General features: G+C 35.4%; 2 protein-coding genes and 2 long non-coding RNA genes across 11 annotated transcripts; all 4 read left to right on the forward strand.

Annotated features, from left to right (window-relative positions):
- The first annotated feature begins 272 nt into the window (after nucleotides 1-272).
- On the forward strand, nucleotides 273-7269 carry LOC115991942. 8 transcript variants are annotated; one of them, XR_004092384.1, is made up of 13 exons: nucleotides 273-588; nucleotides 1272-1418; nucleotides 1519-1637; nucleotides 1931-2020; nucleotides 2759-2862; nucleotides 3364-3453; nucleotides 3682-3747; nucleotides 3844-4132; nucleotides 4241-4450; nucleotides 4802-4922; nucleotides 5709-5844; nucleotides 6040-6272; nucleotides 6416-7269. It is a non-coding gene; the product is annotated as an uncharacterized LOC115991942 (long non-coding RNA). The 8 variants fall into 8 exon arrangements; XR_004092389.1 differs by having other exon boundaries at nucleotides 1232-1418; nucleotides 3364-3747; XR_004092388.1 differs by having other exon boundaries at nucleotides 1250-1418; nucleotides 3364-3747.
- An 11693-nt stretch (nucleotides 7270-18962) lies between these two features.
- On the forward strand, nucleotides 18963-19710 carry LOC115990937 (pollen-specific leucine-rich repeat extensin-like protein 1). Its single transcript, XM_031114703.1, has 2 exons — nucleotides 18963-19018; nucleotides 19149-19710. The coding sequence occupies exons 1-2, from the start codon at nucleotides 18963-18965 to the stop codon at nucleotides 19708-19710; spliced, it is 618 nt and encodes a 205-aa protein (XP_030970563.1).
- A 16-nt stretch (nucleotides 19711-19726) lies between these two features.
- Nucleotides 19727-19951, forward strand: LOC115989613. The gene is made up of 2 exons (XR_004092014.1): nucleotides 19727-19783; nucleotides 19887-19951. It is a non-coding gene; the product is annotated as an uncharacterized LOC115989613 (long non-coding RNA).
- Nucleotides 19952-21089: 1138 nt separating this feature from the next.
- LOC115992673 lies at nucleotides 21090-22604 on the forward strand. Its single transcript, XM_031116900.1, has 5 exons — nucleotides 21090-21232; nucleotides 21343-21411; nucleotides 21485-21581; nucleotides 21681-21792; nucleotides 22314-22604. The coding sequence occupies exons 2-5, from the start codon at nucleotides 21400-21402 to the stop codon at nucleotides 22405-22407; spliced, it is 315 nt and encodes a 104-aa protein (XP_030972760.1). The 5' UTR covers nucleotides 21090-21232; nucleotides 21343-21399; the 3' UTR covers nucleotides 22408-22604.
- Nucleotides 22605-23253: the final 649 nt, after the last annotated feature.

The raw sequence follows: 23253 nt of genomic DNA on the forward strand, positions 1-23253 counted from the left end.
TTGTAAGCCACATGTAGCACTTAACAATTCTTCCAATGTAAAAGCCACCAAAAAACTTCTCATTTATCAGAGGATATTTTTCCCAATGTCAAGGATACTTAACATAGCACCCATTTCGGAGCCTAATTTTCCTTTTGTTACCTGAGCTGTTCTGCCAGCTTTGACACGTATATGTCCTTAGTTGGAGAGAATAAATTTGATGATGTTGGAGCCTAATATTCTTTTTGTAACCTGAGTTGTTTGGCCAGTTGACACCTATTTCTCGTTAGTAGGAGGCATTAAATTTTGATGATGTTGGAGCATTTGCAGAGGAGCTGTGGTAACTTTTCATCGTCTTAAGAACTGAGATTCTAGAACAAGAACTGCTACTACTTATCTGCAATGATGGAGGTGCTCCCTTTCTGTGGAAAGCTAGATGGAAGTGTCCTGGAATGGTTGTTGAAGCCAGATGTTTTGTTTCTTACTGGTTGCTTTGCAAGGGATATGGAATCAGCAAGACTGGTCATTGGTAGAAGATTCTTCATAGTCCAAGAATCACGATGGAGGGAATTTAAAATTGATTCCAATGAAATTGTTTCATAGAAATTTGTGAGTTCTCTCATTCTCGTCTTTATTTCTTTTAATTTCTCTGTTCCAAGAAAACCTATTATGAATCCTTTCCTTTTGGTTCTAACATTTATGTTTGCATACTCTTTACTAAATTTGTTGTTCATATGCTATTTAAATATTTTGGTTATTCTTCAATTCACAGTCATGTACTTCAACACAGAATGGTCCAAAATTTTCCCTGTTCCAAATATCCAGATTAACTTTTGATTCCTATTCTATGCTAAAAATTATCTAAAATTGGTATTTTTCTCAAATGTTCTTTTCTCCAACATTTCAATTTGGAATTTTAAAGTAGTTTTTTTTTTTTTTTTTTTTTTTTCCACTTACCATATTTCTTATTCGCTTATTTTATAGCGCGAACCCTTCAATTTTAGTTTCAAATTTGTATTGCCATTTAGAGCAACATGTTTTACTGCATAGCATATGTAGACTTTCAAATTTTTGACTTGTCAGTTTTCTAATAATTAGGGCTTGTTATTTGTACAATGTTTAAAAAGATAATATCGCCTTCATAGTTAGGTGTATCTGAATCTTAAGAGAAAAAATGTTGAATTTATGACTATGATTTCTGTAAGCCATAGTTAGCAGCACTTGACAATTCTTTTGATGTAACTGCCACCAGTAAATTCTTTTTTATCAGCAAATACTTTTCCAATGTCAAGGATGCTTCACGATTATTTGGGGCTGGGGTAATTTTTTATCTCTTCAAGAACGGAAGTTCAAGAGCAGGAGTGCTACTACCTACCAGCAAAGCAGGTGGCACACTCACTTTCCATGGAAAGCTAAATGAAGAACTGAAGCTTGAATTGGTTCCAAATTTCCAGTCTAATTATTTCATTGAAATTTATGAGTTGGCACATTCTCCCACTACAAACAGCTTGATTTTTTTCAACATATTTTTATCCACAGTTACTAAAAATTGTTGATGGAAGCTTTAATTTTCTACGGTTATGCAAAACCGTGGAGGCATGGAGTAAATTTGAAGCAATTAGCATACGTATTTCAACAATTATGCACAACTGTTTGAGGTAAGTGTTAAAAATAAAGGGGCTTCCTTTCCTAGTGTTTTCTTTCCCTCTAAAATTTCACTTTCAGCACCGTAAAAAGTTTCTAAAAACTACTTAAATTGGGAAAAATTTTATCAACATTTTTGTAAATGTAGAAAATCAGTAACACCAAGAAGCTACAAGCTAAAGGTCTCTCACTTTCTATCTCTCTCTAACATTCTTTCTCTAATTCTCACTCACACACATACAAATGCAAAGCTTTTTCTTTTTTTTCTTTTTTCACGGTGGCATTTGTTTCTCTCTCTTTCTGTCAGAAAAACCTATTCCATTTTTCCCGTTTGGTAGATCGATTTCCTTCGATTTCGACTGTTTGGATGGAAAATTTCTTGAATTTTGAGGCTTCAGTAAGTGAATATATCTATTTGTATTTTGTAGTTCTATTTCCTTTTTTCAATGTTTGAGAATCTCTGTATTTGATTGAGAAGCTAAAGCACCTGGAGAATTTTGAATTTTTGGATTTTTGTTTGAATTTTTTCTTGAATAGAGCATTGAATTCGAAATGCTATATGCCAAACTTGATTGTGAGAGGAATAGATTGGTGAAAATTAGGACTTAAATTGGATGTTATGGTGATGAGGTAATCAAACTTGTTGAAAGTAAGATCAAACTTGGTAAAATCACCATTTTAATATTTTTTCTTAATTTATTTTTAATACTGAGATTGAGGTGCATGATTCTGAATTTAACAATTTTTATTTATTTATTTTGAATGATTGTTTTAATTTTAGCCTATCATGATGCTCTTACTCAGCTCATTCTAATGATTTTTGGAAATGTACTTTGTTACAAATCAACTTGTTCTTTAGGTTTCAAATCTATGTTGTTGGATTTCTCATTGGTCACATAATATAGATTTAAGATATCGGCATCATGTTCAAGAAAAAAGACAAGAAGTTTCTTTAAATCCAATATTTAGGAAGGGGTGCACTTTGACCTGTATAAAAATAAAAAAGATGAGGTGCAATTTGTCCAGTATGTGATCCTTAGAAACTACTAGTTGTATATATCTGTCAAAATTCAAATGCTTGAATAAGTATAAATTATAAAATGGCTTGAATGTGTATAAAATTGCTGGTATGTAGATCTGGAACTCTGGTGAATGTACAAAATTCTAGTTCAAGGCTTTAGAAGTTGATCTTGAAGCTTAAGGATGATGGGTGCTTGAGTTCATCCTTAGTAAATTGAGGTTCTTAGAAGACCCTTTTTCTGTATATCAATTTTTAAACTGTCTACATTTCGCTTATTTAGTAGTGAAGGCTCTAATTGTTGCATGGTCAGAAAAGAAAGGGTTTTTTTTTTTTTTTTTTTTTGGGATTAGCAAAGAAAGAAAATATTTTGATTTTAATTTTAGCTTGATCACCATTACATGGATCAAAAGTTTGATGGGTCAAGGCCTTAGTGTTGGAATTGATGATTTGGCTAATCAATGCCTCTGTAAGGTTGATATAAAACCATGGTTGTTCTCTTAAAAAAAAAAAATTGTCTCATAATTTAGAAGTGGATTCTAGTAAAATTGAGATTTACTAGGACTTAAATAATGCTAAATTTGGTTATGGGCCAGAGCCAGTGGAGGGATTTTACTAACTTGGTCTTACTCTCAACAATTTAGAGATTCCCAATTACAAGGTCTTGCTTTCTCACTTATTTTGTATGCTCAGTTTAAACTCAGTTCATTAAAATTTTGTAGAAGCCACGAAGTTTGCAAATGATTGGAAAAAAGAAGAGAGACGATCCTTCAGAGGTCCTGGCCTTTCTGCAATTTTTATTTTTTAAAAAGGTCTTAACTTTCCTGAGATTCTCCTGTGGGATTTCTTTTTTTATTGTTTTCCTTTTCCAATTTACTGGGACTTAAATAATGCTAAATTTGGTTATGGGCGAGAGCCAGTGGAGGGATTTTATTAACTTGGTCTTACTCTCAGCAATTTATAGAGTCCCAATCACAAGGTCTTGTGTTCTCACCTATTTTGTATGCTCAGTTTAAACTCAGTTCATTAAAATTTTGTAGAAGCCACGAAGTTTGCAAATGATTGGAAATCAAGATTGAAAAAACAAGAGAGACAATCCTTCTGAGGTCCTGGCCTTTCTGCAATTTTTATTTTTTAAAAATGTCTTAACTTTCCTGAGATTCTTCTGTGGGATTTCTTTTTTTATTGTTTTCCTTTTTCAGTCTGCCCTTACAGGGGAGTCACTCCCAGTAACCAAAAATCTTGGTGATGGAGTATACTCTGTTTCAATGTGTAAACAAGGTGCAATTGAAGGAGTTGTTATTGCAACTGGAGTACATACCTTATTTGGAAAGGCAGTTCATCTTGTGGAAACTACTACAATCATTGGACATTTTCAACAGATAATTTCAGCATATTATTTTGGATGAAATCTTCACTTAGAATCTCAAAGGCTGGAAGAATGTTTAGAGCTGTAATATTTCTAAACAGTTTCATATTTTCTGCTTGGAGGTAATGGGGCAATGACAGGTAACTATGTGAAAGAGTTTTGCACTTGTTCTGTGAGAATCTGTCAATGTTTGGGTATTTAATGAGAAACCATTTGCCTTGATCATTCAGGTCGTAACTGCAATGGGAAATTTCTGTATTTGCTCAATTGCCATTGGGCTGGTAATGGAAATCATTGTCATATATGGGATTCAACACAGGGGTAATCATGTTGGGATAGATAAGCTTCTTGTTTTACTCATCGGTGGCATCCCCATTTCTATGCCAACAATTCTTTCTATTACAAGCTAACTGTGGACAAGTCACAAGAATATGATAGAGGTGGTATTTCCAATCCTTTTATTATTATTATTTCCTTGACTGACATGACTTTAAATTATGTAAGTAGGTTGCTTATGGGAAATTGCTTAGGTAACCAATGTTTATAACTTTCATGTTGCACGCTTAAGGCTATGCTCCATATCAGCAATTCCCTTGTTTAAAGATTTCATAGAAATGTACAATATCCTATGAGAAAGATGTTTATGAGCTAAACAGTTTAAGTGGGCCCTTAATGTATAAACAATATCTCATCTAAAATCCTTCTCAATTGTTGGCAATGTTACTAGATAAAACATTTTGTAGTTTGTGTCATAATGGTTACTCCTACTTAGTTGGGTACTTCTTCTTCAGTGCCATCTCTGCTGCCACCACATACAAGCTCACCACCGGCGTGGCGTATCTAGATTTATATGGCAAGCTCTGAGAAATGGCTAAGGTTCAAGTACTTAAAAGACAAATTGGCTCTGTTGAGGTCAGTTTACTAGATAAAACATTTTGTAGTTTGTGTGCTAATGGTTACTCCTACTTAGTTGGGTAATTCTTCTTCTAGCTCTGGGAAATGGCTAAGGTTCAAGTACTTAAAAGAACTCTTTGAATACTTTTTAGTGTACAAGGATTTTAAGTGTACTATTCAACAAATGTTTTGTGTAGCATGTAGTGATTCCTATTTCAAATTTAAGAATGTAAATGGCAGTAGGCAGACTAGTTGAGTTACAATTAAATTACCAAATTTCCTATCCACTTATTTTAAAGCGATTTCCCGTCAATTTTTGTGTCAAACTTATATCTCTATGTACTGCAACATATTCTATTGCATAGCATATGTAAACCTTCAAATTTTTGTTTCAAACAGTTCCCTCAAATTTTTTGGATTTATTTTACCTAGGAATTTTGGTCTACTTGTTACTATTGCATTGTCTTTACTATAATGTTTTGACTTGTCAGTTTTCTAATAATAATGGCTCTTATCGAATATTAAGAAATAGCATTTTGTATATGCTTTGGTCATAGTCTGATTTCATTTTAAAAATGAAAAGCTAGAACCATATGCTTTCTCAGTCTCTCTATATATCCACCATCTAGCTATCACATCTGTTGCATATGTTTATCTGAGGACTCAATATGCCTGCTAATTGCAGCCAGGAACAGCTATAAAGTTCATATATATGCTTATGTGCACAAATGCATGTATTCCAGAACCATGCAAGAATCAATTCTTGAGCATCATTCATCTCTCTTACATTTCTCTCTGTTATAGGAGATAAAAGGAGCAACAAAACCAACATACATTTGAAGGCATAAATACACTATGAAAATGGCTCTACTTGACTACATGCAAAGATATGGTGACAATACTAAAAGTCCTACCAGCCCCTCTTTGAGGCTTCTCCAAGGTAATTCCAACCATGCCATCATGGTTTAAGCATCCTACATAAACTTGTGTCGTGGTCCTGGTGGTAGAGAGGTTTCTGGTACATACTCAGACCATTAGTTTTAAACCATATATAGCATTTTCAGCTTGGTATATTTGTTAAAGGCTTCATTTAATCTTGCATGAAAATTCCATGACTTGACACACTTTTTATAAGGTTCAAAGTGGTTGCCTACCTCCTCATCTCCTACATTTCGAAAGGATCTTGACCCAGAAGGAACAAGTTTATCATTACAAGAAATCAGTTCCCACCAAATTGAAGAAGGCCAAGAATTTGACATGCTCTCAGCTTGAAGAAACATAATCAGGATTTTAGCGCCACACCTTCTTGGGTTGTCAGGTTGGATGATGATGAAGATGAAGAAGATGCTGAATTCTTTGGAGCCCCAGGTTATATTTTTTACACCCTTATTTTGCTCAACACATTTGTTCCCCTTTTTCTTTCTTTATTCATTTACTGCTTTTGTGAGGTAAAATGGAAACACTCCAACATGGTTCCTAATTCTTAATGCCCCCTATCATTTGATTTGCAGCATTTGAATCAAAGCTGGCTCCTGAGGGTTACAAGGAAACCACTAGACATAATCCAAGAGCAATACATAAGAATTTTGGGAAGCATGTTTTGGAAAGCACTGTCAATCTTACTATTAAAAAGAAAGACAGATGCCTACAAATCTTAAAAGGACATTAACTGAAAATTTGGCATCAGCTTTTGCCGCGGTATCAGAAATTCAGAGTGCTTTCCACAAATCTATTCTATCTCTGTTGCTATTGAAAGAGGAAAGCAAGATAATAAGGCTGAGCAAATATGGGTAATGTTGTTTCAGTGAAGGAGTATCTAATGCATAAGCTTGAGCCCAGGGAAGATGTGCTTTCTCCAGTGATATCCAAGGCAATGAATCCAAAAGGAACTCCTGGTGATATGGATGTGGTATGAGAGACGCTGCGACTTTGCTCCAACATGAGGAATTGTCCAAATACACGGCTATGGGTTCAGTTAGAAATACAACATCGCCCATGTCAATTTCCACCCATGTGCATTCAGCTGAAGACTCACCATCACACACTCAGATCTCAGCCAATGCTCATAAAAAAAAAAAATTTATGTCAATTTGGATCCTGAATGTATATGGAGGCGTGTTAGTGAGCTTCAATCAGTGTTTGACTTCCATGTATCGATGCTAAAAACCATCACCATCTAACATGCATGATCTGATACTAATTATTCTATTGAAATTCCTTTCTACAACCTGTGGTAACCATGGGGCAAATTTATGTCGATATTTAGTTATCTGAACAAGGCCTTGACCATGTTATGGATTCCGTGTGCTATGGTGTAATTTCTCTTTTTGGTATTATAATTCATATCTCATGGATATTTCTCGTCTGCTTTTGCAGCCTGTAAGTTGAAAAAAGTCCAAATTGATGCATCGAATGTGAATATCTTCCTTTATAATATAGGTCAAAGACTTGATTAGTACTAAAATACCAAGTCAGTTAACTGCCATTGAGGATTTGTTATTTCGTAAGTGTTACTGTTATCAATCTCATTATGGCCAATCTGAGTTGGTTTAGCTTGCGATGCCTAAGAGTGGTAAGATGATGATGGGTGCATTATGTAAACAGGTTTATGAGGCAAGGCAAGTGATCAAACTGTACCAATAGCTGGGCATAGCACTAGGCTTGCAATGAATTATTTGGATGTCAAACCAATCCTACTGGGAACCATTCATTTCATGATGAAATGATTATGTAGAATTGGCTATGTTTGCCTTCAGCATATTTGTTACTTATGTCATCTTTATTTAATTTTATTTATTCTTTTTTCCTAAGTCCTTTTGTTTTTATCTTTAATTATTATTATTATTAATTTTCTGGCTAAACATGCTAAGCTGGTTCTGGTTTCTTAAAAAAGTATTGAATTTCATTCATGTAGTGAAATGTTAAAAACTAATTTCTCTTTTGAATAGCACTCATGATTGTAGCATTAGCATATGAATGAAATTGCCTTTGGCATTTGTTGAATTTTAAATAAAAAATCTAAGAATAAGAGAATATGAGAATGAATGAACTAAAATAAATATTAGTTATTTTGTGTCATACCATCAAATTTGATACAACACATCTGTTTTTACCCAAATGTGAAAAAAAAAAAAAAAAAATTGATATATAAACACATATTTCATGAATAGATGTATAAACACATATTAGTTATTTTTATTTCCTAGCATAATACAAGTTCAAGAGATGACAGATGTATTAACACATTTCACGAATACATGTCTTCTTTCCTTACTTTTTATATTTTTTGTTTTTTGGGCAGAGGGGATGGGAAGATTTTTTACCTTTATGCTATATTGTTGTAAGATCCACTACACATTTCCTTCATTTTTCAAACAATTTAAATTGTGTAAAAGAGATTATTTTGGGGAAAAAAAAAAATCTTACCAAGTGCATTAAACTCCTACTTTCGCGTGCTTTTGGCGAGGTCATGGTAAACAACTTTATCTCCAATTTATTGTTAAGCACACTAAGGGTCAGTTTGATTATGGGTGAAATTATAGAGGGGGAGAAAAAAGGGGGGAGGAGGGTGTTAGGTTGGGGGGAGAAATATGGAACACCCTTGCTATATAACAGTAATATTTTAACAATTTTGTTAGTTGTCCTGTTCGGAGACAATGTATGAAAATAGCATCTCAAGTTTCTAAAACTTGAGATTCAATTAGAACTTGAGATTTAGAAACTCGAGTTAAGTGATCTGTGTTTAGCTTACCTGGACAAAATTGGCACGTAGATATCGAGTTTTAAGACTCGAGACATGCTCGACTACACCACAATCACCTCTTTCAACATCTCATTTCAAAATCTAAACGTTCAAACACAGTCACTCACGCACACCCTTTCTGTCCGCCCTCTCAAACTCACTCACTGTCACTCACTCACTGATTCATTCATAAAGCAAATTCGTGGCCCTAATCTGAAGCAAATTCGTAGCCACTGTCACGAAGGTAGTCTCTCAAGCAATCGGAGCTCATTCTCAATGCCGTTCGTAGCCCACCGTGCCGAAGGTACTCTCTCTTTCTTCTGAGTGCTTTCTCATTTTTGCTTCTTAGACTCCTCTGTCTCTCTCTCTCTCCAATTTTAGATTTATGAATTTCATGATTTGACCTAGGGTTTGGATCATTTTGGGTTTTTTTTTTTTTTTTTTTGTGTTTTTTAAAAAATGATTGAATTTGATGTAATTGGTTTTGCATCATGTTTGAATTTGTTGGTTTGTTCTACAAGTTGATGATTTAGTGGTTTTGCATGATTTGCTATAGCTATTGTTTAAGTTTACGTTTTGGGTTTCTGGGTTTCTGGGTTCTTTTCTCTCGGCCAAACTGTTGAACATATCAGAACATAATAAACTAACCAAAAAGTGTTGTAACATTTGCAATTTGTGCTCCCACACCCAAAACGTTGGGACTGACCTTCATTTATACACAGATTTGTTTACATGTTACAGGAGATAAGAGACAAGATATTTGAAAGATATAAAAATTAATAAATGGCATAAGAGAGTTCCTATATTTTTAGCTAATCTTGAATTGATTTGAGTTAAAGTTATCTGTTGTATTTAAATTAGCATCCTTATCCTTATCCAATAGGTGTGCTTCAATAGATTACATCTTGGTTTCAATGATTTCTGCAGATAAGCTTGGGTGTTTTTTTTTTTATAAAAAAATAATAATAACAATAAGCAGTTTCAGACTCAAGTATTCAGCCATGGTTATTGTTGCTTTTGTGGTCTATGATTTTACTTACCCATAAACAGAAAAGGGATTTGTCCTGAAATCTAGTGATAGTAATATCCAAATTTTTTCTATGCTAAAATAACATGGCAAGTTTTATAAGTAGTTTGTTTTGTTTGGTTAGTAGTAGCAGTAGCTTCTGATAATACTAAAAAGAAGGTGGGATGTAATGTGGCACCCAGTCTCTTTTGGGGAATTAAGCTCAGATAAATTGGGGAATCCCAGTCTCTTTTGGGGAATTAAGCTCAGATAAATTGGGGAATCCCAGTCTCTTTTGTTGTCCATCTCCAGAGTTTCTTGAGGATTCTTTGATATTTCTCATATTCTTTCGTCCTTTATTGAGAAACAGTTTCAGAGGAAGAGGGACACAGAGAAGATTTCGAAAGGGAAATTTCTCACTCAAAGATAGGATTTCAAAAAGTCTAGAATACAAACACTTTTCTTTAAACATGAATTTTGTATACATGTCATTTATCTGAATGAGAGGATGAGTTTCTGGATGTTTTATACTCTTTATCTTTTAGTGATTGATTAACTTTAACAGTATTATAAGAGATATATAATGATTTATATAATTTTAACTTTAGAATCCTTTTGGTCTATTTAGCTTTTTGGGTGCAATTTACAGATTTTGACAGAGGAATCACATTGACTAACAATTCTAAATTGAAGTGTGTCAAACTGAACTATAGGACATACATCTCTTTCAACGTCTCACTTTGTTTCTTGATGTTATTTCTATTTTGATATTTAATTAATCTTATTAGAGTCAATAAGCTAATCTGATTCCATTAGGAATTTTTAATTTCTAATTAAAATTTTGGCCTCATCTATATTGTACTCCAATTGTTCGATAGAGAAGATATGGGTATTTATATTGGTTTTTTGGGTGTCTCGTTTTTACATTTTTGCTTTGGGTACTGGATTGGGTTATAAAATTTATGGGCAACTGGTTCCATACCCCTGTAGCTGGGTTTGGTTTAGTGCTAAAATCTGAACTTTGTTCGACTCCACAATGCAGCAATGTGGGGAGTGTTCTGGATGATGATTACTTTTTAGCTTCGTTTTAGATATCCATCTGTGATAAATGAATACTTAATGAGCTATAATATTATATCTTTGAAAGATTAAGAAGATGAGACTTTGTAAAATTTCAATGTACTGATTGGAGTCAGTTGTTGTAAATGGTAGTGAATCTTCTATCGTTTGAGCTCAATGATTGGGCAGGTTATTCCCTTCCCTATAAGTTGTGATGTATATGTTAAGATAGTTATAAACTACCAAGATATCTAGTCTCTTAATAAGTTCTAGTAGTTTCAATTAAAAATCTTTAGGAAGCAACAAGTTTATAAAAATTACCTGAATGTGAAGTTTTAGGAATTATACAAACACAAAAAAAATGACCTGGTGCTTTATTTCCAGCAATAACCACCTAGGAATGAGCACCCATGTTCTAAAGTTTTAGGAATTATACAAACAGATGGTTATGGAAAAGCATGTTGAAAGAATGTAATTTCTAAAGAGCACACTAAACATGCAATCGTAGATATGAGAATGTAAGATAACTTTGATTTATCATCAATGCACGGCTAAGATATTGAATTTCATTTCACATAGTACCCTTATATTAGAAAGAAATAAACCTGTTTTTTGTTACCTTATGTTGAAATTTTAGTTCAATGGTACTTGCAAAGACTTTCTCTGCTAATTTGTAGATTTGTTATGAAGAAGGAGATTTTGAGAGCAGGGTTATAAATCTTGGCATCTTGGAATGCTTAAACATGAAATTTGGGGAATATAACGGCAAGAAAAAAATACGTAAGATTAGAAGTCTTAATTGTAGGACTCTAGAATTGTGCAAATGCTCGTGGAACAAAATAAAATTCTTTAGTTGTAGGTCCATGGAAGAATAAAATCTTGTAGTCGTAGAACTACAACTATTGAACACAACTACACTTCAAGTTCAACATTCTCAAGCCTCATCTCGCTGCTTTTGTTGTCCAAGTTCAATATTCTCAAGCATATCAATCTCAGTCACACCAGACCAAAAACCTCTATTATATAAATGTGTCAACTCATCTTAAAAGGCCCTGACAAACAAAAAGTATCACCAGAATAGTTTACCTTCATTGATGTCACCATCTGCAAGTATATTCTGATCTTTTAGTGTTAAAACAACTGCCCCACCTTCCACTACTTTGTCAATGCCATCCATGAGTGTAATACTATAGATGTACTCCGACGTAGCGCAGATGATCTGTACAAATTGAATATCACAGCACCACATAGAGCAGGGTCAGCCACTGCTTGGAACACATTCCATTTTTTTATGTTCGGGTGGTGTAATACTATTATATTTTATATCTCAATCGTAGTAATGGTCATCCTCGTTTCACCAGCCGAAATAATTGGTGTCTGTTTAGCCGCAGTCTCTCTATTCCTCCATGGCAGCTATTCTTGTTCAATGGGGACCATAATCGACGGTTCAGACCAGTCTGCAATACTTCTTTTTGTTTCTCCAATTATTGTCTTCATAGTAGTAGTCGTTTTAGTAATTGCAATTATAGGGTTACATTATTTACTGAATCTTATAAGGAAGGAACTAAAAAAAAAATAAAGCCGAGCTTAGAGCTATTGCATCTAGAATGTGTGTCAGTTTGTATTTTTGTTTACTAAGAAATTTCGGGAATAAAATTTGGCTTATATAGGCATGGTTGGAAGTACCCAACACCATCTATGAATATAATGTATGTATGTATGTATAATATTATTGCAATAAAGCAGTTTGATTGGATTATCATCTCTTTTTTTTTTTCTTTTCTTTTTTTGAGTTTGCAATGAAATTCCTTACTCTGTCACACATCCAAATGGCAAAATCCACTTGCGTTCAAAATTTATCATCTTTCAGCTAATATATAATTTTTTATAATCCTTATTTTCCTCTAGTTAAGAGTTATTTGCTTTGTAAATTTCACTAGTTAAAACGACTTTTATCAAAACAGAAAACACAGGCCACAAATCTTCACAAAAACTACTAATAATTTCGGTCTACCAATTAAGTCCATTCAAATTCAACGAACAAACATTCTCCACACACACACACACACACACACACACACACATACCAAAAAAAAAAAAAAAACCAACGTACAATTGCCCATTAAATAAACACTCATGGATGAAATATTTGAATCAGTCCAATCTATGCACTCAAAATCTAATAAAATGCAGAATGGACTGATTCAAAATCATGTCACAGCATCAATTCGATTTTACAAGACAAATCATAAGGAGTAAGAACCCTTACGCGCAGTACCATGGCTTTCTTCCTCATCTTCACTGTCTCCTTGACCAACATATTCCTGAGAAAATTCACACTGTGATATTAATAAAAGATCCTGCCTGAAATCAATCATTTGAGAAAAATAATACAAAGAAACACAATTAAAACGCAACCTGTTCCAGAAAAATCTTTGAGAGCCGCAATGCTTTCTCCTTTTCAGCAATCCTTTTCTCCTCGAGCTTACGACTCCGACTGACCCATGACAAAACTTCAGAAACACCTTCAGAATTTTTGTTCAATCTTTCACATTACATCAAACATGTTTTGGAAAAATGGCTTTTTAAAGTTCTGGAAGAATTGTCACACCGCCAACATAGAATGCAAAAAAAAATTAGAAGAGATAAATATGATGTAAATCACTATACCAAATAATCACCATCCAGCAACAGTCTCTCTTTAGCAAAATAGCTTGCAACATTTGAGGATTCAGAGAGAAGTTTGCTTGATTTAAAATTATTTTTCTTTAAAACTATATTGGATTGGATGTTAGTTTTGCGTAATCATATATTGGATTGGATGTTAGTTTTGCTTAATCATATATTGGATTGGATGTTAGTTTTGCATAATCATTCCATATGTTCGGTTAGTGATTTGATAGATTTATGTAATCTGAGTGATTGATTGTATGGTCCCTAGTGGTATACTCCTTCTATACTTGGATGACTCTATTCTTTGCCATTAATAAAACTTCATTATTTATCAAACAAAGAAAAAGCTTGCTACATTTGTAAGTGCATTAATCTGCCCAGTGTCTTCACATTCCACTATCACTTAACTAAATCTTGTGAACATCGCACATGAAAGAGTATTTTTTAATCAACTAGGAATCACAAACTCCCCAGACAATGCAGCAAACACTTCACCTGCACTATCACGAATCATGGCTCCCACACCTCCAGTCCCATCTCAGAAGCTGAAACCAGCAATATTTAGCTTAAAACAGCTTGTATCAGGAGGTTACCACTTAACTAGATCTGGATTGAAGTGAATCTCCTGCTAGTTCTGTTCAATGGTTTTGCGTAATCATTCCATATGTTCAGTTAGTGATTTGATAGATTTATGTAATCTGAGTGATTGATTGTATGGTCCCCATTCCATATGTTCACTCTATTCTTTGACATTAATGAAACTTCATTACAGTATTTATCAAACAAAGAGAAAGCTTGCTACATTTGTAATTGCATTAACCAGCCCAGTGTCTTCACATTCCACAATCACTCAACTAAATCCTGTGACACGGCTCCATTACATCACACATGAAAGAGTAGTAATACACAATTTTTTAATCAACTAGGAGTCTAGGAATCACAAACTCTCCCAGACAATGCAACAAACACTACACCTGCAGTATCACGAATCACGGCTCCCACACCTCTAGTCACATCTCTGAAGCTCAAACCAGCAACATATAGCTTAAAACAGCTTGTGTCAGGAGGTTACTACTTAACTAGATCTGGATTGAAGTGAATCTCCTGCTAGTTCTGTTCAATGGATGACATGGCTAACTAGACAGCACTAGAAGCTGTAATGTTAGGCAATGACATAGCAGCCCCCATACAAACTTCATTTGTACGATTCCATAGTTTCCACCCAACTGTGAGGAAGTTCTCAAGATAAGGAGACTCCCAATTTTTGAAAGCCTTGGTCCTTGTTTGAAGGATCCCCAAACTAGCGAACCAAGCAAAATTTTGGATCTTAAGGGGCACCTCTAGAGACCAATCACATTCTAGAATCATTTTGTCATTTTATCATTTGAAACACTTTCAAAAGTCATAATAGGGATGGAAACAGAAAAGATCTCAAAGTGGAATCCACCTTCTTGCTGACTTGAGAAACAGAGGAACTCAAAAATAGGCAAAACTGGGAGGTTCTGACCTTGATTGACCCTTTGGTACAGAAGGTCAAGTGTGAATGCACTTTAAGGCCTTCAAACGACACCTAATTCCTGGACCAAAGTGCCAATATGTCTTGCCATTTTTTTTTTCCATTGTCCTATAACTGCTTCTTGATAGTTAAATGCACATGTTAGGAATTTTTAACTTGAATGGGAAGCTCAGATTAGGATTAATTCATGTATAAGGCCAATAAGTCAAAGTTAGAGTCAGTAACAAGTAGCACAAGATTCATTATTAAAAAAAGAAAAAAAGAAAAAAAGTAGCACATGCATGGATCAATTAGATCAATTTTAGAGCTCATTTTACAGGTTTTTTTTTTTGCCGATTATCAAGTAATTTTTATTGCCAACATTCTGGGAAACCAACACCAACATACCAAAAGGATTACAAAACCAACACACAAGCCAAAGCCAAAAACCTGAAACTAACTACACCCTCACCATGGAGGCAGCACCAACTCCACATAGAAACACCAAAACTAAACAAATTAGCAGCTAAGGAAATACAACAAAAGCCTGTTTATGCAGTAATAGCCTGCAAAGAATATAAATCCAGCTTAGTCAGGCCAACAATCTGTCTACCAGAGAGACAACAAAATATAATAAGCCAAGGAGACCACAGCAAATATCTGTAACAACATTCCTGCAACCAGCTAGACCATAGCGGATACTCAGCACATTCATTTTGTTGTAGGGGCTTGATGCTTGAGGCTAGCTTTTGCAAATCCCCATCTATAGCTTGTTTCCCTATTAACTTGTACAAAATCCAAGGGAATGATTGATTGTACAGTCCCATCCTGTTGTAAATCATCATATTGTTCTCGCATTGGAGACTCATCATCCCTCTCTTCGCGGTGTTCATACTTCGAATCAGACCATTCCATGTCCATTACAACTTCAAAAACAAAAACAAAAAACATAAAAGCAGAATCATAATCATCATAAATACAAATAATTCAACATTTCTAGGCATTGCCAATAGTACATCAATTTTTTAAGCTGAATTTAGGTTTTTTACTGAAAATCAAACATATTGTGAGCAATTAATTACAAAAATTAAACCGAATATGGATTCAAAAACTAAGTAATTAGCTTCGTTTCTTTATTCAAATACTTTGTTTAGTTCTAAAGAAAAAAAAAAAAAACGATACTCTTGAAAATAATGCTTATATATCTACTCATAAATTGTCTCAGGAACCAAACAGAAAATAAAGCAATAATCGATATTGTGTCGAATTTATTGCAATCAGAAATTTAGAACCCTAAGGTAAAAAACCACACTGTGAGAGAGAGAATTGTACCTGTTTAGTACTGCTGACAAATCAATTGATGCTATTTCAACAAAAAGAGATGAGAGATCCACCGAATGAACCTAAAAAGTACTGTAAAGAATAATTAGAGGTATATAGAAGTAAAAGTAAGTTCACAAACTCAAATTCTCGGAAAATTACATGAGGTTACCCTCTGTTTGGGCGAATTGTAAGTGCTTCACTTACCCTCTGTTTAAGCCTTACAGTGACATTTTAAAGCCCTATAGCGGTGTTTTCCTGTAAATTTTTTTTTATAAGTATCAGGTTTAGGAAGCTCCATAGTGGCGTTTTTAAGCCCTATAGCGGCGTTTTTCTGCAATTTATGGAAATCGAGTCTTTAAAACTCGATTTTTACGTCAATTTTTTCTCACTTTAAACCCATCCTCTTATAAATCGAGACTTAAAAACTCGAGTTTTAGACACTTGAGATGCTAGTTTTCAACATTGTTTTGAAACGTGACAACTAACTAAATTTTTTAATATTTATTGTTATTTAGAAAAAAAATTCTGTTCTTATCTAGTTTGTATGCACTTGTAATGTTTAACTGTCATTTGAATCTTCTATATATATATATATATATATATATATAATTTTGAAGGTGATGGAATGAAAATATATGAACTCTTATCAGAGATTGGCACAGAGAAATTGGGGTTTTCATAACCTTTTTAATTGTCTATACTCTTTGCAGTATGGAGCCTCAGATCGATGAGGAGCTAGAGATCTTGCACCCCGGTCCGCTTCAGAGTTCAGTGTTGATGCAACAACCATATCATCGATCAGAGGCCATTTGGAATGGCGAGGTGAAATTTCTAATTCTAACAACCGCTTTAATTTTTACGTTGACTTTGACTTTTAGTTAGCAAGTTCTTTCAATGTTGTATTTCTAGTTCTAACAACCGCTAAAATTTTTATTGATTTTGTAGGACCCGAGCCCACTTGTGTGCCGTGGTCGCACTAAGGAGATGGCAAACGTTCAGATGCAAGATAATCGGGTGATTGACATTATCAAATTGCTAAGGTTGGAAGGATTGTTTAGAGTCCCTTCCAGAGAGATCAATCATTGCCTAATATCGGCCCTAGTTGAGCGATGGCGGCCGGAGACTCATACGTTCCATCTTTCACATGGTGAGATGTCAATCACCCTACAAGATATGGAGGTGATTTTCGAACTTCCTATAGATGGTGAGGTCTTGGTTGGGCCGACTGCTGTGGAGGATGGGGAGTGGAGGCAAGTGTGCGGGGAGTTGCTTGGTTTTACTCCGCCGAATGACAATAAAACTTTGGTGGGCCAAAGAATTCTCATCAGCCGACTTGTTGAGGCCATTGCAGCGCCACTGCCTCATGACGCAACGGAGATTCAGATACACCAGTATGCCCGGTGCTTTATTTTAGCGCTAGTAGGGGATAAACTTTTCATGGACAAGTCAGGAGATAGGGTGCATCTGATGTTCTTGGAGTTCATGCGCAACCTTCGTGATCCGCGGTAGTATAGTTGAGGTAGTGGTTGCTTGGCCTGGTTGTATAGGGACTTGTGTCGGGCAAGTGAGAAAGGCGCATCGCAGATTGGTGGGGCGTGCACCTTGGTCCAGTATTGGGCATGGGCAAGGTTGCCATTCTTGTGCCCAAGGATAGAGCCCTTACCTGGATGTGATTATGGCCCATGGCCATATGCTCCACTTGCATTTAAGTAAGTGTTTTCCTAATATTTAGTGTGTTATGCAATGTACTTTTCTTAATAACTAAATTGTATTATCGTTCTTATGTTATTTGCTCGTAATTATAGGTGGGTACGGGTGCCAAGCCCGAAGAGTAGGTCATCCGGTACGGCCTTGATCCGCTATCGCGAGCAATTAGTGACAATGCAGCCAGACCAGGTAATAATATTCAAAAATTCGGTTTGTTTATAATAATTTCCCTTAAGAATATGATTGCTTCATCCTTTAACATATCTTTTGTTAAAATTTTTGTTTTTCCCTTTATCTATGTATTCTCCCTTGTTTCAACTTTTAAGATGCTATGATAATTGTTTTTTGTTTCTATTGTAGATTGTGTGGCAGCCATACGAGGTAGACTTCGGCCACCTTCCTGAGTTCTGCGTTACAGGGAGGGATACGTGGACAGCAAGGGTGCCGCTTGTGTGTTTTTGCATAGTAGAGAGACACTATCCGGACCGTGTCTTTCGACAGTTTGGGTTGGCGCAGCAATGGCCTGACGATGTTGTCTACGATGATAGACTGCATAAAATTGACTTACGTGGGAAGGTGGAAAGGAATTGGAGGGAGGAGCATGGACTGTATATCATTTCATGGGAAATGAGATGACAACAAGTTTGTCATGCACCTCCTCAGATTGGTGAGATGCCCCGCGATCATTGTGTTCTAATTAGATTTTATTGCCTATTTCATTTTACTTGAGTACGTGTATGAACGTAGAATCAGTTTCTATGAATTTTTCAGCAAATCTGATTAAAGAGTTTCTGTTACATATAATATTCTAATAAAACTGTTAGTTTTTAGTTGAGTATTTGAGTAGATTAGTACTATATTATCCATTTATTAATTCATACATAATTGTCTCAAATATGATTGTACTGGTTCTTTTTCCGTTTTAGATTCAAAGCCATTTAGCGTTGTTGGAGATGCTTTCTGAAGGCAGCAAAGCTCACAACCATGTTCGGCATGTCCTAAATAATGTGGCTGGCCTTGGTGGTGGTCCTGCAGCAAATGAGTAGGCAAACAATGGGCATGAGACTGAACGAACAGCTACTGCAATCCCAAGCACAAGCGCAGCACCCGTAAGTACACGGACCCGTGCTCAGCGTGCTATTGCAAGCCCAAGCACAAGCGCAGCTAGGGGCCGTGGTCGGCCTGCTACAGCAAGCCCAAGCACAAGTGCAACCAGGGGCCGTGGTATGCCTGCTACAGCAAGCCCAATAATGTGGCTGGCCTTGGTGGTGGTCCTGCAGCAAATGAGCAGGCAAACAATGGGCATGAGACTGAACCAACAGCTACTGCAATCCCAAGCCCAAGCACAAGTGCAACCAGGGGCCATGGTATGCCTGCTACAGCAAGCCCAAGCACAAGTGCAGCCAGGGGCCGTGGTCGGCGTGCAACAACCCCTCGGGTTGTAACTAGTCCTGAGATGCCTGCACCCATCCCGCACTCATCTCCTCAGCCTGAGGTCCCTCCACACATCCCAGATGCATCTCCTCAACCCGAGGTCCCTTCACCCAACCCACCTTCGCAGTCCGATTTTGATCTCAGTATTGATGAAAATGTGACCCCTCCTATACTCCTCGAGACACCCTCTTACCCACCCACCAGCTTTACTGCGCCCACTCTTGGCCTCTACATAGAGCATCATTACCCACCTACCGCATCCTCATCTGACCCTCTGGGACCTCCGGTTGGGATTGACACTGTACAGCCACATACTGATGTACCAGACGAGCATTCCCCCTCATCATTCCTCACCTCCACAAGATAGACCGCAGCACACTAGAAGAGCACCCACTTGTGGGACAGGTGGACACAAAATAGGACACCGAGGCAGCTCTATGGTATGATAACATTAATTAGAATTCAAATGCACATATTTTGTAGTTCACTTTATTCTAATCATTATACCGAATCTTGATTGCATGCATCTAATGGAATTTGCAGCATGATGATGAGCCTAAGGATGATGTCCCGCAGCCTCCTCCCCCGCCCAAACATTATACGAGGGTTAAAAAATGTAAAATTAGTGAACCTTGAGTAAGTGCTAAAGTCATGGAATTGGACCATAATATCGACTTTTCAATATGCATTAGTGAATTCTTTTAATTGATGGATGGAGCTTCCCTTTCTAAGATTAGAGAATAATGAATCTTTATGCTTCTAACACAATATATGTTATGTATTTTTGTTATAGATTTTGTTCTAAAATGAATCTTTAAATATATATAATTGTTACTGATTTTGTTCACTTTTGCGCTGTGTATTGACTGCCTTGAGGACTGGATTTGTTGGTAGAGCAAGTTATTGATGGGCTTGATAAAGTTGTGATGAAAATGAAGAAGGGTGAGTAAGCAATTGCATTTTTCCATATATAATGGGGTTTCATACATGTACTTAGCTGCATTAATTTGAAATAGTTGCACTGCACCAAGTAATTTGCCTCTTAGTTCTAGGAAATAAAAGTGAGTAATTACTTTTGTAAGTCATTCTGCTGCTAAGTGTAGTAATATAGTCTTGTTTGGTTTTATACTGCAGGTACCACTTACTAGGAAGCAATGCTTATTGTTGATCGCTGCTGGTTGTTTAACACACTTTTTGTCTAGGGCAGCACATGGTTGCTTGATTGGTAGAGCAGCTTGTAGAGGGTCATAAGGAAGAAACACATGGTTACTTGCTCATGGTTTCACTCATATTATGTTTGAACAAGGGCTACTTGCTGGGCTTGGGTGTATCTTCATGTATATTGTTATTGGAAAATTCTTGACTAGAAATTAATTTTCTACTCCTTATCTTCGTGAATAAATTTTAATTTATAAAAGCAAAAAAAAAAGGAAAATTCATTTTGAAGTCAGCACATTTTTTAATTGTTTTGGTTTTCCCTTTAGTTTCAAGTTATGTTTCTTCACATATCCTCCTGTAATAGTTGCTTCTTGAAATTCCAGGCATTGGTTTTGAATTTTTGATACACAGGTTTTTTAGCATATCACTTGTTTTATTGTTCATTCTATGGCTTTCCTCATCGGCTGGATATTCCTTATCCAATTAAATGTAAGATTAGAATCTTATGATAAAATAATTGTTTTTTATTGAGCTGCTTGCTCACTCCCCAAATTTGATTCTGTTTTCATCCCGCACTAATTTGCTCTTTTTCCCCCCTTGTCTAGGGATTAGTGGCTTCATCCTCTACTTCAAAAGAGGAACAAAAGGTTGATGCTAATTCTACATACTCTGTAGAATGGGATAACCATGGATGGTTTTATATTTTAGTGAGAGTTGCATTCTTCGTTTGGGTATGAGAGTAATCTTATTTTTTAAGGTCTACTTATTATTTTTTGACTTTTAGATATTGTAGAGTACTTCCAAAATTTAGATCTTCACAGGAATTTTTGCTTTTTTGAAGGTTGCTCTGCTTAATCTAATAACAATTTCTTCAACTTCGGCAAGAGTAATTGATGTCATGGACAGCGAGGTCTGTTTGCTGCCACAAGATATCTGATAACAAGTTGATATTTTGATTCATATTTAACTTGTTCTGTATTCAGTCAGGTTCAAGATTGTTTGGGTTTATTGGTGCTGGTGCCACAGTTGGCCAACTTTTTGGGTCATTGTTTGCCACCGGAATGGCTTCGTTGGGGCCATGTATGATTGCTTGTTCAGCTCCTTGGAAATTGTAAATTTGCTTAACTCTCTTGAGTGATTGTTTTTGGTAGGTTTTAATCTAAGGTTGACTCCTTGCAGTTCTACTCCTATTTGCTGCTTTGCTAATGGAATTTGCTGCACAGTCATCAAAAGGGATAAACAAGGATGTATCCCATAATTCCCATCTTCCTGAGGAATTAACTCCCATCAGGTCAGCTATATCTCTAATTTTTTGATTGCATAAGTGACTAAAAGATGGTAAAATTCTCTAGGTTGTGTTCATAATTTCTCTTGTTCTTTTCTTCTTTCATTTATTTGCTTCTTCTTTTTTGCATATTTCCTATAATAACAGTCCTAGCCTTAATGTAGTTAAACGGCGTTGAATCTATATGCTGACATGTGGTTTATGTAATCTGAATAATAAATATATAAATGACAAGATTCTGTGTAAGGTTGCATAATAATCTATATGTATATTGTAAGGTTGAATAATAATCTATATGCACTACTATGTATATTGTAAGGTTGCATTTAATGTTTGCACACATGCATAGAGTTTTCAGCATCTCTTGTGCATATGTGTATATAAATATATATATAAATCATTGTTTGATAAGTAGCTTTTCTGGTACACTATCGGTGACTCTTAGTCTTGACCAACAAAAATATATTTGTGTGCAAACCTTTTTCTTTTAAATGCAGTTTAAGTTGTTTGCTCTTGTTAATTTGTAGGGCCCTTGCAGATCAGTTGGAAGGCACCAAAGAGGAGGAACATAAAAAGTATCATGGCATGGTGGTAGAATATATTATGGTACATGGATTTTGAAAGGAATAAAACTTTTATCCATGACTTTTCCCCCCTTTTGTTGAGAAAATTGATCTCACACCCTTTCTCCATTTCTCCACTATGTGGTGTTCTTAACCATATTTAGTATTTTCTGAAAAACTATTTGTTTTTTATAAGTAAATTAACCATATGTTATTTATTCTTCCATAAGTAAATGGACTGCAGTAATTAGTGCATTTTGAGCTCTAATAAGCATAGAAGGGCCGAGAATTTACTCTAATTATTATTGGACTTTCTATTGATTGTTCTGAGTTGTCTCCTTTTGAGCAATATTCAGATTCTCATTAATGTGCTATTTCTAGGTTAACTGTTGTGGAGGTACAAGAGAAGCTTTTTGAAATCATTGTTTGATTGGTCCCAAACCATGGGCATTAGTGATTGGCATTCTATTATAGATTATTGATTCCCTTTCTTTTCATTTATAACGACTGGAGCTTGTAATCTTAATACTGTGTTCACATCTAGTGTGCATGAAAGTACTCTCTCTCTGAATAAATTTTTATTACTTGTAGGAAAATATAGTGTTATAATGTAAAAATACTATTCAGGAATTGAACTGAAAACGTGATAGAACATAGCAAAAACATGGGAGACCAATCTTCCTGAAACTTAACCAGCGACCTCAAAGAGAGTATATGCAACTTTTGATACCTGACATGATGAAAGTTTCTATTTATGCACCATATTTTCTTCTGTCAAACTGTTTTTGTAATAACTTTTTTGGCTGGAAGAATTTTGAAACATGGAAATACCAGGTGGAGTTTTTACATTTCTATGAATTTTTTTTCTTTGATAAATACGTGTCTATGACATTGTTGCTTTGGT

Source organism: Quercus lobata, chromosome 5, assembly GCF_001633185.2.
Source record: "Quercus lobata isolate SW786 chromosome 5, ValleyOak3.0 Primary Assembly, whole genome shotgun sequence".
NCBI lineage: Eukaryota > Viridiplantae > Streptophyta > Magnoliopsida > Fagales > Fagaceae > Quercus > Quercus lobata.

What these genes read in the sequence shown, in the direction of transcription:
- LOC115990937 (XM_031114703.1), top strand. Translation starts at nt 18,963, where the DNA reads ATGGGCATGAGACTGAACGAACAGCTACTGCAATCCCAAGCACAAGCG. An exon ending in CAAGCACAAGCGCAGCACCC is followed by an intron (nt 19,019 to 19,148) that starts GTAAGTACACGG and finishes TGCCTGCTACAG; the next exon opens with CAAGCCCAATAATGTGGCTG.
- LOC115992673 (XM_031116900.1), top strand. An exon ending in AATGGCTTCGTTGGGGCCAT is followed by an intron (nt 21,582 to 21,680) that starts GTATGATTGCTT and finishes GACTCCTTGCAG; the next exon opens with TTCTACTCCTATTTGCTGCT. An exon ending in GAGGAATTAACTCCCATCAG is followed by an intron (nt 21,793 to 22,313) that starts GTCAGCTATATC and finishes GTTAATTTGTAG; the next exon opens with GGCCCTTGCAGATCAGTTGG.